The sequence below is a fragment of the Nipponia nippon genome, unplaced genomic scaffold, assembly GCF_047370975.1.
Source record: "Nipponia nippon isolate SJK-2023a ecotype South Korea unplaced genomic scaffold, ASM4737097v1 scaffold_10, whole genome shotgun sequence".
In the NCBI taxonomy this organism is placed as follows: Eukaryota; Metazoa; Chordata; class Aves; order Pelecaniformes; family Threskiornithidae; genus Nipponia; species Nipponia nippon.
The window spans coordinates 7104021-7116934 of NW_028262291.1; the positions used below are offsets into that span (position 1 = coordinate 7104021).

At 48.4% G+C, this 12914-nt stretch overlaps 1 protein-coding gene across 6 annotated transcripts in view; it reads right to left on the reverse strand.

Annotated features, from left to right (window-relative positions):
* The window catches only part of LGR4 (leucine rich repeat containing G protein-coupled receptor 4), an 84855-nt gene extending 72087 nt beyond the window's left edge, over nucleotides 1-12768 (reverse strand). For 2 of the 6 annotated variants that reach the window (XM_087743424.1, XM_087743413.1), the window contains exon 1: nucleotides 7967-8102. Coding sequence is in view for 1 of the 6 variants with exons in the window: in XM_087743405.1 (XP_087599531.1) it covers nucleotides 7967-8151 (185 nt within the window). In the remaining 5 variants the exon portion in view is untranslated. Of the gene's footprint in view, nucleotides 1-7966; nucleotides 8607-12668 lie in introns of those variants that run through there. The other 4 variants (XM_087743452.1, XM_087743445.1, XM_087743435.1 and 1 more) reach the window with 3 other exon arrangements.
* Nucleotides 12769-12914: the final 146 nt, after the last annotated feature.

Genomic DNA, 12914 nt, shown 5'->3' on the forward strand with positions numbered 1-12914 from the left:
TTTTATTCATCTTTTTCTTGAGATATTAGCACTTGCTCTCTTGGAGAGAAAAAAAAAAAAAAAAAAAATCTTTTTTTCTGTCCCAAAGACAGCACCTTCTGCGTCACTTCTATCCCTTCTTCCAGACCACGCTGATGGTTTGAGGCTCCTCCCGCATTTTTAATGCGAAGCTTACAGGAATTAGTTACTATATCTTTTAAAAAGTGATAAGAGTTCTTAAGCTTCATAATAGTTTTCCTACCCCTGAAGAAAAGAATTAACTTTAATATTTTCTTAACTTCAGATCAAAAAAATACCAAAAAAAATTTCAGACTCAAAAATTACTTCAATTATATCTTCACTGTGCCAAAATCTTGCGGTTGAGTTGTCAAAAATCACCAGCCATTGTCTGAATTACTTACAGGTAACAAAGTTATAAAACAAGATTTTTAATTACATGTGTATTTATCGATATTAGATTTGAACAACATCAACCAAAAAACCAACATTGATGCACACTGAGCATCAAATTTCAGCAACAGACCTCACACGTTTTAGAGTTCTCATGTTATACCAACAAACATCTGGCTACACTTAAAACTTGAGAAACACAAGAAACTTTTTTCCATAGTGAAAAATGTGTTGCTCTTATCTTCCATATGCTCATTAGTTCTCAGGTGTCCTTAATGAATTGTATTCATCAAATAGAAATGCAAAAAGCACACAAAGGAAGCCTGTAAGGAATTCATTTTTATTTCTGCCACACCATGAAGACCATTCTTCCTTTGAGAAGACATTGAATTAAACAAGATATATTGGATGATACGCTTTTTAATAGGTTTTAAAAAAATTAATGTCAAAAGCTTAGCCAACAAAGTTTTACTAACTCCAAAACACACTGTATGACTGAAACAGGCCACCTAAGAAAAATATGACTTCCCTATAACTGAATAAGTGTAAACAGCAAATATAAAAAACACGCTAGGAAAACGAGGCTGACAAAAATTCATGAAGTGATATTCTTACTTCCCAACAACAAACATCTCTCTCAGATGTCAGATCCCAGTCCACCAGGGAATATATCTCGATATCACCTGTTCAAAAACAGCTAGCTGCCTTTTTTTTTTTTTTTTTACAACATGTTATTGTATTGACTAACATTATACATAACGCCATCGGTTACATTATATATTCAAATTCAACAATAGTTTTCAGACACCTACTTTAAACTGTTACTTTTGAGATCACTACAGTCCTCTGTTTTGTAAAAGATGTATAGCATTAATAATGTAAGTTGACTGGCTGTATGCAGAATGTGCTTTCAAATTCAGGGTGAAGCTAAAATACAGATTTCCCCTGATCTTTCAGTGACAGTAATATGTTTCTGGGAAGTGGAAAGTTCTGACCTTGTCACAATCCCGTAACAGTTAAATCATTCAACAGCAAAATAAAATGCATTCTGCTATTTCAACTATGTATTTTAAAATAAATGACATCGATTTGAAAATATTGGAAACTTTCAACTTCAGTGAAACTCACTGACAGCTGCAGTAACTCAGCTCTTTAAAAAAAAAACACCAAAAAGGTCAGCTGTTTTGCCAGGTAGATCACATGCCGTTTCTGCATGATTTAATTACGCTTTCCAGGCACCCATACATCTAATGTTAGATGTTTCTGATTCGGACATATCAGCTTTATTTGGAACACAAAATTTAATAGATCTAGGCCTGATTCTGAAACAAAGGCTTGCCAAGAGGTTTATAGTGAGGACAGTATTTATATAGTAACACCAAGACCTTCCTCTCCTCTGCGTGAGCTACTGTGACGCCCGTCGCTGCGTGCAATTCTACATCAACTGAACTGGTCGCCTGTCTACCGGCAAAGCAAATATCGACAGCTACCTCCCCGTTTCCAAAAGGGTTGTGCAGGGCAGCCTGGCGGTGGGAGAGCATTAAGAACCAACATCACATGACCAGAAATCTCTTTTCAGACCAAAGTTTGAGAACATCTTATCGGAAAACTGCAGCGGTACCTGAAAGGCAGGTATGAAAAACTACAGAAGAATATTTCCCTGTGGCAAAATCCTAGGTCGCCACTCCAGCAGAGGGTGAGTCCACCAGGTGCGGAGGATGGCCAGGGACCTCTAACCCGGGAAATGCTGTTGATACGTCTGTTAACAAAGGTCTCGTAACATTTAAATCTCTGTTGCCTCAATTTACAGGTTTCTTCAACTAGGGATGGCTTCTTCTCCTCTTATCCTCTCTTCCGTACCCTCTCCCACCTTTGTCTCGTATTTCTAGGATCATACAGATCTCTCTAATTCTTCCTCAAGCTATTTTTGACTGTCTGCTTCTTCTGTAAAGAACCCCAAAACCACAGCTTGGCAGCACAGAGCTGCAGCCTGCAACACATTCATCCCTTAATAGAGTAACTGCTGGCCATGAAGTCCCATGCGGCCGTGCTGGAGCTAACCAGCCCCATCCACTTCGCTCCCTTGCTTATTTGCAAAACAAGAAGCAGGCAAACCTGAGTTGTTGGCAAATCCTCCAGAACACAAACACAACATCAGCTCATGCCCATTCCCAACAAGAGGACCATCTTTAGGAACAAGGTTTTAGGAGAAGCACAAGGGTGGCCGAGAGGAGGGTCTGTGACGCTCAGACGCCCCCAGAGCCCCGCAGCTCCCATGCTCTCTAAAATGAGATATGGGTGCTCAGCCCTTCTGAAATCTAGGCCAGTAATTTTCTCTGGGTAAATAAGAGCTTGTGTTCTGCAAAAATTGCTGGCTTAGATGTAGAATATAAAACAAATAAAGATCCTTGCGGAGGAGGTTTCTTTGGGTTTTGTTTTGTTTTTCAGTCCTTATATTACAGCTTCCATATTTTCCATCTCAAGCAGATAGTTACTAGTAAATTCCTCTCAAGAACTGAAAAGGTAATTATTCACTAGCATAAACTTACTTACACTAAAGTCCAACTTTTTTCCATGCTGCAGACTTATCTTGGTATTTATTCCCCAGAGTCACACTTACAAGCCTTTGCCAGTAAGCAGCAAACAAGAAATGACATATTGCTGATACAAATGAGCTCAACATACACAATAAATGCCAAATACCTGACAAATTACGTGCTATTGCAGGGCACTGGTTTTGGCGTTGTTTTGGGGGGGGGGGGGGGGGGGGGGGGATAAAAGGAAAAGCAGAAAACACCAAATTTGCTGCCAAAAGAGAACACAAAAAAGGGTTAAAAAATATTTAACAAACTCTGAAACAACAGCTTCACTTTTCTGTGCCCTGCCTAAGAGTGTCTACTTTTTTTTACATGACCAACAGACAAATCAGCCAGTTTAAAATGAATCATAAAGACTCCAATCCTTGGGTGAAATCCACTGGAGAGACTGCCACTGGAGCCACTGGGCTCTGGTCCAGTCGCCAGGCTCTGCCCACCATCAAGCACCGGACACTGCACTGGCAAACTCCAGTCCCCCTCCTGCCCATGGGATTTCACAGGCCTGTACAAACGTGACGACATTTCCGCCAACTAAATAGGAATATTCATATTCAAATGACATGATCGTGTCTTTCCAAAAAGAGTATGGAAAGCATGTTTTTAAAAAGACAGAATAAGCCTTTTATTACTTGCCATCACATCACCAGCATATGGCATAGGCAAGTGAAAAACTAAACAGTGTAACTGTAAAACCTTCAAACCTCTAATTAGATAAGGCTTTTCTATCTCAGGAGGACTGCAATTATGCTACATTTTCCAGACTCAAGGTCATGTCTGGACATCTTTACTTTTCACCATAACAACTCTGCTAGACAGCATTCACAAAACCTCAGCCAGGTCCTTACTGTGCTTATCTGACCATAGCAGGATGCTCAATATCTGCATGTCAGTACCGGACGTGTTAGAAGACGACATCTCACATCTACCTACTGCTTTTCATCGCCATTCTATAGAAAATAAAAGTGCCAGATGAAAAGAAAAAAGTGCAAACTCTGCTGAATCCAAACAGAACCGTATCATTTTGCCGTTTACACATAAACGGAGTAGGAAATGAACTTAAACATGAGACGGTGTAGGTACTTCCAGGTAGTCTGCATACTGAAAAGCAAATAATCAACTCCCTGCAATTGCTGAAGCAACCTGTGGTATGAAACAAGTAAAAAAAGGATCCTTCTCAACCGTGACATGTTGATCTCAAAGCTAGTGCATAACACAGCACACAGAAAGATGGACAGTATTAGGTTAAATGAGTAATAAAAAACCAAAAGACCAAGATGACCTGAAGGCCTATTCTCTAGCGCAGCCGGGGCTCGGAAGCCCTCCCTTCAAAACTCAAAGAAAGTAAAATTAAAGCAAGGGACCCTGCCATTCCCTAAAAATACAAGCAAGAAGCACTAGGAGGAAAATTATCTGTACTGTTTTCTTATTTCAAGTGACCAAAATATAATAGCAGGCACTGAGAAGGGACTACATTCCTCACGGTTGTCAGGCAGGCCCCTAAAACAGCCAGGCCCATGTAAGATATCCCCAAAGTCATTATCTAGAATTATCTGCTTTTCACCTCCTGCACAAGACTCACAGAAGTATTAAACCCCGAAACTGGAATTTGAGGTCTCAAACTGACACTCACGAGAAAAACAAGTACAAGTGTGCCCTACCATAACTTTCTTCCACTAACATGGATGTTTTCTAGCACATGGCACGTGAAAGATCATAGCAAAGACGAGGAGCATACTGCATTGATTAAAAAACCCAAACGACCAACATTTTCACATTCTTGCATAGGCATCTCAACTTGCTAGACGACAGTTATTTTGCAACAAAGCAAAATCACAACCTTCATAAACAGAAAAACAGGCAGCTGGTAATTAGGAGTTACATAAACACCTACCTAAATTATACAGAACAAATGGCTGCCTACAGTAAAAGCATCAAGTAATTATCCCTGGTCGTGTCCTCCTGACTCCCTCTGCGTTCCTTTCCACCCATCCCATCCCCTCCAGCCCCTCGGAGAGTTTGGACCTAGTACTGCCACCTCTGTCTTCTGCGAGCACTCGTATATCTCCCAAAAATCTCTTCACCAAGATGACTGCGGTTGGAACGACGTACTCACCTTTCTTTAGTCAAATTCCATCTCTCAAAGCACACCGATGACTCAAAAGTAATGAGCAGATACTCTGTCCTTCCAAGCTGGTCGGTCTGATGCAACTACCCTCACGTGACCACGCCGTACTTCGGTAACCATATAACCATATAACCCCCCCCCCGCCATGGCCCCAGTCCTCCTCTCCCTGCACCCCAGCACTACGGTTACAATGCGTTTAGCCAGGTATGAATGCAGTGGAGCGTCTACTCAATGCATATTCCGCAAAAAAAAATAATCCGCTGTTTTTGGAGGAGCTTTCTAACCACCACAATAAGCAAGGAATGAGCAGCGGATCAGTCAAGAGCCAAAGAAAGAGAAGTAAGGAAGAGAAGGGGAATCCGAAAGGGTATGCTTTTGAGGCTCTATAGAAATCACTGCCTGACCATTCGTGGCAGCCCAAGAAACATGGCCGTATTTTAAAAATACACCTTCCAAGTTATGTTAAATTATTAAAATCAATGCAAAGAAAGCTTTCTCCTCTTCACGTAGCGAAGACGCTTTGCCACGACACAAACATGTCACCTAGGGGGTGTGATTTTTTTTTTTTTTTTTTCCCCCTCCACACAAGCCAACTCAGCTTCCCTGGCAAAACTATACATTGCACAGCCCAAGCAGGTCAGAAATGAGTCTTCTGTCGCCTACAAAACTGTTCTCTACATACCCTAAACTTCCAGTGGCCTCGCTACCACAGAGACTATTCAAGTTCAGAAGTGCCAAGAAGTTACCCATTTTTTTTCTTCTGTAAATAAGGAGACAGGAACTAAACACAAATGGGGACCGAGAGTACCCTCCACTGCCACAGAACGAGATAGCTAAGAAGTTTCTCCTCGAGTTTAAAGAATGCAAAACCAACAGCAACACAAACTCATCCCAAAACACGCAGAAGTGCGTGCAGGTCTCCTCTCACTTTTGCTGCGAGCGCCAGTCGGCTTCTGGAAATTTACCCGCACAGTAAAGCAGGAACTTACAAACTGAAACTCTTTGGCAACCTTATCTCTCATGGGTGTTGGCTGTGACGACTTGTACCCATTAGACAACGAATGCCATGTTGCAGACACGCAGGGATGTACCGAGCCCATTTTACAAGACAGCCAGACAAGGTAGTTGCCGTAAAACCTTGCGCTTAAATGTGGCTTTTACCAGATAGGCTTCAAGTACTTTATGAAATTGGGTAACATCCCTGTTTTATCTGTGGAGGAAAGACAGTTTCCCAGCGAGTCCAAGGCTTCACAACAGCAGCTCCTGACTCCCTACCCCAAACACTCACAAAACACCGTTTCTGCTGCAGAAAAACCACCACGAAGTCAGCTCCCACTAACACCATACGAGCACAAAAAGGAACAAAATATTGAAGCGCAGGTAACAACCGAGACCTGCAACTTTTGCCATTCATCAAGTACTACACAAGCAAAAGGCCCAGTAATCTTTCTCCACCCAGCTTGAACAATTAAAAGAAAAAAAGTCCGAACAGGTAGGAGACATTGGAAACCTGCTCAGTAAACAAAACCTCCAGTAACTAAGAATCAGACTCCCTTTGCATATTAAGTAAGCGTAGGCAAACAAAGAGGAGGGGAAAAAAAAGTGGCATTTTTCGATGGCATACACTACTACTGTACTTTGACAACACAGCAGTTCAGTACCGATCCGAAACCAGGCGCCGTCATTTGCCGTAGTGTGCTCTGTATTATACGCTGTAAACACAGCGAAGCTTTGGCAACAGCAGACCTGACCACTGGCCCATACAAGACCTCACTGCAGCCTGTGAAATCTTTGCTGAGAAGTGGGGCGAGACTGACAGGTTTTATTGTGAAACTTAACAGGTTTGGGGATTAGCAAAACTACCATATGGAAAGCTGCAAATCCCTCTTCGGTCATGTCTCTACAGAAGAGAGGGTTCATTCCTCAATTAAAATTTTATTATTGAAGTTACCAAAATTCAACACAAGATCCACCAGGTTGTGCCTAGTTTACAATAGCATTGGACACTGGAGAAACTGTTTTGAGAGTTTATATTTTTCTCCATCCACAAGCAAAACTCGACAAAGCTCCTGAGCCTTATTTATGCTAGCTGTTCAAGGTCCGGCTGTGCATCCCATACTGAGAGATTTTGTAAAAGCGAAGGCATCCTTAGTTAAGGGGATGTACGCATGCTGCGGACTGAAAATGCCTTGACTTTCGGGGGAAGATCGGCTAGCTTAGGAAATGGTTTCTGCAGAAAACTGAAGAGAAAGGCGCTTCGGTGCGAGGACGTCGCGTAGAGGCAGACACATGCACAGGCAGCGACCCCCCCGCCTGGGGACGGGGCCAGGACCGACCCGGACCCGCCAAACCCCACCGCGATCCCCCCCTCGCTCCCACAGGACCCCAGCAGCTCCCCCCGCCTCGCCCCGCTCACCCTCCCGGCCTTTTAAGTCTCCGAGGCCGATCCCTTGGGGGCTTCGGAGGGGTCGGCCCGGCCGCCTCACCTCCCCCCGCCGGAGCCCAGGGGCGCCCGCCGGGCCGGGCCGGGCCACCTGCGGGGCTCCGAGGAGCAGGGCGGCGGCCGGGCCCGGGGCCAGGTGCCGGCTCAGGCCCCGGGCCGCCCTCACCTGCCCCAGCGGGGCGGCGGGGCCGGGCCCTGCCTGCGGCCCGGCGGGCCCCGCCGCTGCCCACAGGCCGCCCCCCGCGGGCCGGCCCGGCGGGGAGCCCGGCCGCCTTACACCCGCAGCAGCGACGCCAGCAGATACATAAACACACGATTATTGGGGTTTCTCCTTAAATAAAAGGGGGACAAAGCGCCCGGACCCACCGCGGCTACCTGCCCGCCCCGGCCCCGGCCCCCACCCCGACTCACAGGGCGTGCGTGAAGGCGCTGAGTCCCGGGGGCACGGCGGCCAGCCCCCGCCCGGAGCAGTCCACGCCGCGGTCGCCGTCGCAGCTGCAGGAGGCCGGGCAGGGCGGGGGGGACGCTCCGCCGCTGGGCCCGGCCCAGCTCCCCAGGCCCCAGGCGACGAGGCCGAGCAGAGCGAGGCACCGCATCGCCGGCCCCCGCCGGCCGCCGGCCAGCCTCCCCCGGCTCGGCTCGGCTCGGCTCGGCTCGGCCTGCCGCTCTCCGCCGGCGCCCTCCGCGCACCGAGCCCCCCCACCGGCTGGCGGAAAAATTTATCAAAAAATAACAACAGCAACCAAAAAACCAAAAATAAACAGGCGCCTCCGGCCGGCGCGGCGCGGCCCTGGGGCTGCCTCAGCGGCGCGCCCGGGAAGCCAGCCCTCCGCCGCCCGCCCGCCCCATCCAACGCCCGCAGCGCCCGTCGCCGCCGCTCATCTCAGCCCAGCAGGTACCGCGCGGGGGCGGCCACGGCCGGCTCGCCCGCGCCGCTGCTGCCGGCGGGTGGCGGTCCCCGGGAGCGCCCCGACCCCTGCGGCTGCCTGCGGCGGGGCTGCCCTCGGCTCCCGGCCCTCGCTCGCTGCGAGCCGCGGCGGCGGCTGCTCTGCGCCCAGCGCCGAGGTGCGTATGCTAATGAGCGCCCGCCCCCGCGCCCCTATTGGCGCAGAGCGGGCGCGGGGCTGATGAATATGCAAAGCGCAGCGCGGCCGCGGCCAACGGGCGCGGGGGGCGGGGCTGACCGGCGGCGGGGGCGGGGCCGACACCGCCCCGCGCTGCCGCCGCGCCCCCGGGACGCCCCGCACCCCGGCACCCCGGGCCCTCGCCGCGGTGCCCGTGGGGCTGCGCTTGGCCGCGGCAGCGTGGCCGAGGGACCGGAGGCGGCTTGGGGCGCGGGCCCGGCGCCGGGCTGGCCCTTCGAAGGAGGGCAGCGACGGGCCCCGGCCGCCCCGGGACACCGTTTCCCCCTGCGACGGGCCGACCTTTGCCGCGGCGGGAGCCCTGCCCGCTCCCGGACCCGCATCCCACGCCGCCGCCCTGCAGCGCCGGTATGCAGCAGCCCTCGGGCTTGCAGGGAGAGGTGACAAAGGCAGCCGCCGGCTCCCGTGCCCGTGCGGGGCCAGTACCGGAGGGTCCCGGCTGGCGTTGCACGTCCATCTTGGAGCGGGACACGGTGCCCTCTCTCCTCCCGGCAGACCGTGGGCATTCGCTCCTCCCGTTACCAAAGCAGGCGCGACCGCACCACAAACTCTCCCCAAACTCCTTTTCCGTTAGAGCTGTTTCCCTGGCGCGCAGAACGCCACCGACGGTGTCTGGCTTTTGCAAAACCTGTACGTGCTGGCAGCCAGTCTGTGTCCTCTTTTCCTTACTGCCTTAAAAAACTAAACAAACAAAACTGAAGACACATCTGTCCTTGTGGTTAGGTCCCTCCATCACCATGCCTGTGCTGCTTTTCTCTTTAACCAATTTATTTTTTTTTAACATGCTTTTTTTTGGATGCTTCTAACCTGCAGCCACCACCAGGAACGAGCCTGCTACATGTCCAGCTCAGCTCACCCACGCACCGGGCTCCGTGCGATCACCGTACCTTACTGGGGGTGTCGCAGCCGCGTTCGGGTGACACCAGCTGGGACCTCTCACTGTCGGCTCCCTCCGGCCCAGAGCCCGGAATGGGCTGTGAGCAGACGGTCCGGGCTGAAGCGAGTGCTGCGAAGGCACCGGAGCCTGCCCTGATGGCAAACACTGGCACCATCTGCTTTACATGTCTGGTTTGGGTGCTCTGAACATGCCTGGGGAGGCACCTGCCCGGCTCCGCCACCGGCACAGCCCCCGGCTGCAGCCTGGATCGCAGCCCGGCAGGTGCCTGCGCAGCCCAGCCTCAACAGCCCAGACACCCAGAGAGCCCACGGAAGAGCAGGGGTTTCCTAAGCCCTTCTGCCTCTACGTAGGCAGGTAGGTATCGTTCTGTTCATGGCATGGATGGATGATGGAGGAGCACAGAAACAGCTAAGCGACTGACAGCCTGCCTCTGCTGTAGCAGGGAAATGGGACGAACCACACCGCCGTGCGCACACCGAGCTCTGCCGACATCCCCGAAGCCAGGAGCGGATCTGCAATGGTGACTGAACCCTCAGTCCAAAGCAAGAGCAACCGTGCAAGGGTTTCACACGACACGGCGGCACTTTTAGTTCAAATTGCTGCAATCGCATCCAAAAAATCCCAAATACCCACACATGCACAGCGAGTCGAATGCATGGGGGATGAGGCACGCTTGCTCTCGGCAAACACACAGTGAAGACGCAGTGTTCACAGCAACCCTGGCCCGGCACCGGTGCTCGGACGCACGTGCAGGTGGGGCAGGAGTTGAGGGCCCACACCTTCCACCTTACCTTACCACGGGCCGCCCTTACCGACACGGACATCGCAGAGGATGCCCTCCACGCCGGGCTGAGGTCTGGGCTAACCACGCCTTCCTTGCACTGACTGAGGCGGGGGAAAAGAAGAATGTTGTTGGCCTAAAAGCGGTCATTTGGCGAAATTTAAAAATCAGGCATTTAGGTAGTGGAGACCTGAAGATTTTAAATCAGCTGTGCTCAAGAAGGTAGAGTACACACTGCGGACCATAGAAATATAGATCTTCCAGCCATCGCCTCCACCTCCTACATTTCTGCCAATTGTTTTTTCAACTGTTAATTCCCTTCTAAAAATGCTAACGCTATTTTACCTAGTTACTAAAAATATTATTTTCTTCCATATTGGGAATCCTGTTCCTGGTGCACTGATTTTTTATGAACATCATCATTCATCACAGCAAAAATAAGGGCATTTTAATAATTTGCTGTGTGCTTGTCCTATACCTTGTAAGCAGTACAATGTTCTCACCAAAACTGAATTTACTGACGTAGGATAAAGCTTTGCCATAGGTATATAGACACACATGGTTATGTCTTGTCCTTCTCCCTGGTTGGTCGTGGCAAGGGAAACGCATCAAGTCAAACCCGTGTTGTTCTAACAACTGCTGGGGCCAAAGAGACCACGCATTCATGTCACCCTCTCTGTGTCCACGCTCAGGGACAGTGACGGAGGTGTAGCAACCAGAATAGCAGGGAAAAAAAATTTTGAAAGGAATTATTTTCTAGACATACTTCTACAAAACAGACCCAAACCAATGCAGATAAGAAAAAGTGACCTTTTTTTCCCAACTGGAAAAGAAAAATAGCAAAGTGCTTATACTCACTACGCAAATAGTCTCACTTCACTAACCAAAAATAATGGGAGCAGAAGCAGCCCTCGGTGGCTGCACGGCGTTTGGAATATGCGTGGAGCAGACTTTGTACTGCAGCACGGGCAACTTGCAACGCCCGCAGAACTTCTCTTATGGAAAAAAAGGACAAGAGATTTCTAGTAAAAGCAGAATAACAAAGCACTGTTTTTCATCCTTTGAAACACTGGAATAGTTTAGCTTTTCCTCCCAGTCCTTGCCTGGTTTCAATCTTTTGATGTCTTTTCCCAGCATTGCTTCAGGTGTTTTTTCCTTAGTGGAGCTATCTCGAGTCTCCATCTTCCAAACTCCTGTCCTAGGAGCAATGCACTTGTCCTTTCCATTCAGACAATATTGCTTTGCTTCTTCCAGTTAATGCGTAACTCATTCTGGCAAATGATCTTCAATCTTTTCCGTATTCTTTCAACCTCTGCCTCTCCCTCACAAGCACTGTTGGAGCACGGCTCTCTCCTCTCCATCAACCTCCCACAGTTCTCTCTCTTTCTTCTTATGCAGCCACCTGCTTGCAGGCACTTCTTGGTTTTATTTTCCTTTATAAGGAAAACCCTAATGTTTATTGCGAGGCTGGTTTATTTATGTACTAAAGATCTACATGCTAAGGTATTTTTAAGCTGGAAAAAAATAACGGGTACATTTTATTAAATGACCTATTTAACTAAAAATTGTACCCATGGACTTTGAAATTATCATGGTTAAAAAATCTAGTCTGAAACAATCCTCAATGCCACAAATTCCAAGCAGCATCCTCCAAAATACAGCATAAGGCGGCAATCAGCTTGTTTAATAGAAAAAAAAAACCTGCAAAGGAGAAAAAAAACCCCAAGGTATGCTTTAAATCAGGTGAAGGAGATGAGGATCTAACAACAAAGTCAATTAAAAAAAATAAATTAAAGATTTGCTTCGGTTGAGCTGTGGAGAAACTATGCTCAGCTCTCTTCAGTGAAACTGGAAAGCACCATAAATTGGTCTATCGCTGTATAAGATCTTCAGAATTTAAAGCCCAACGTATAGGCAGGTGTTCGTAAAGCTTTTGTCAGGCGTTTGCTGAAAAGACATTAGGAAAGCTTGAAAGATGTAGGGAAAAATTACAAAAATCTGGACATAGGATTTTTTCTGCTATTGTCACAAAACTGTCCAGCAACACTTCAGAGACAGGAATGCATTTGGATTTGATGGGAATTCGATGGGAAAGAGCATGCAGATTAAGACCCAAAGCGCAGACCCAAAAATAAATACAATTTGAAGTTTGACTGGAGCAGCAGAGCTCCTCGAGGCTGGAGCTGTGCCATGGGCGGATGGCAGGTGAAGGCGAATGTAAAGCTCATAGTCACGATAAAAACTTCTTTTTGCTTTAAGAAATAATTAAACTTTATAAAACAGTTAGCTCACCAGTATTGGACCAGCAACATCATCCTCGGATTTTTCTTCTCCAGCATTGTTTTTGCCAATTGATGCCATGAAAGCAGTGCTGATTTAGGACAGAACTGTGCAAATGGTTAATGCTAATATTGGCCCGAAGGGGGTGAGAGGTCTGGTAGAGGCGGGCAGGGACCGACACGCTGTTGTTGGTGTGTTGGCCCTGCGTTGCGAGCTGCTCCATCGCCCTGTTTGAGTCCCATATTGTTGAGAAATTAA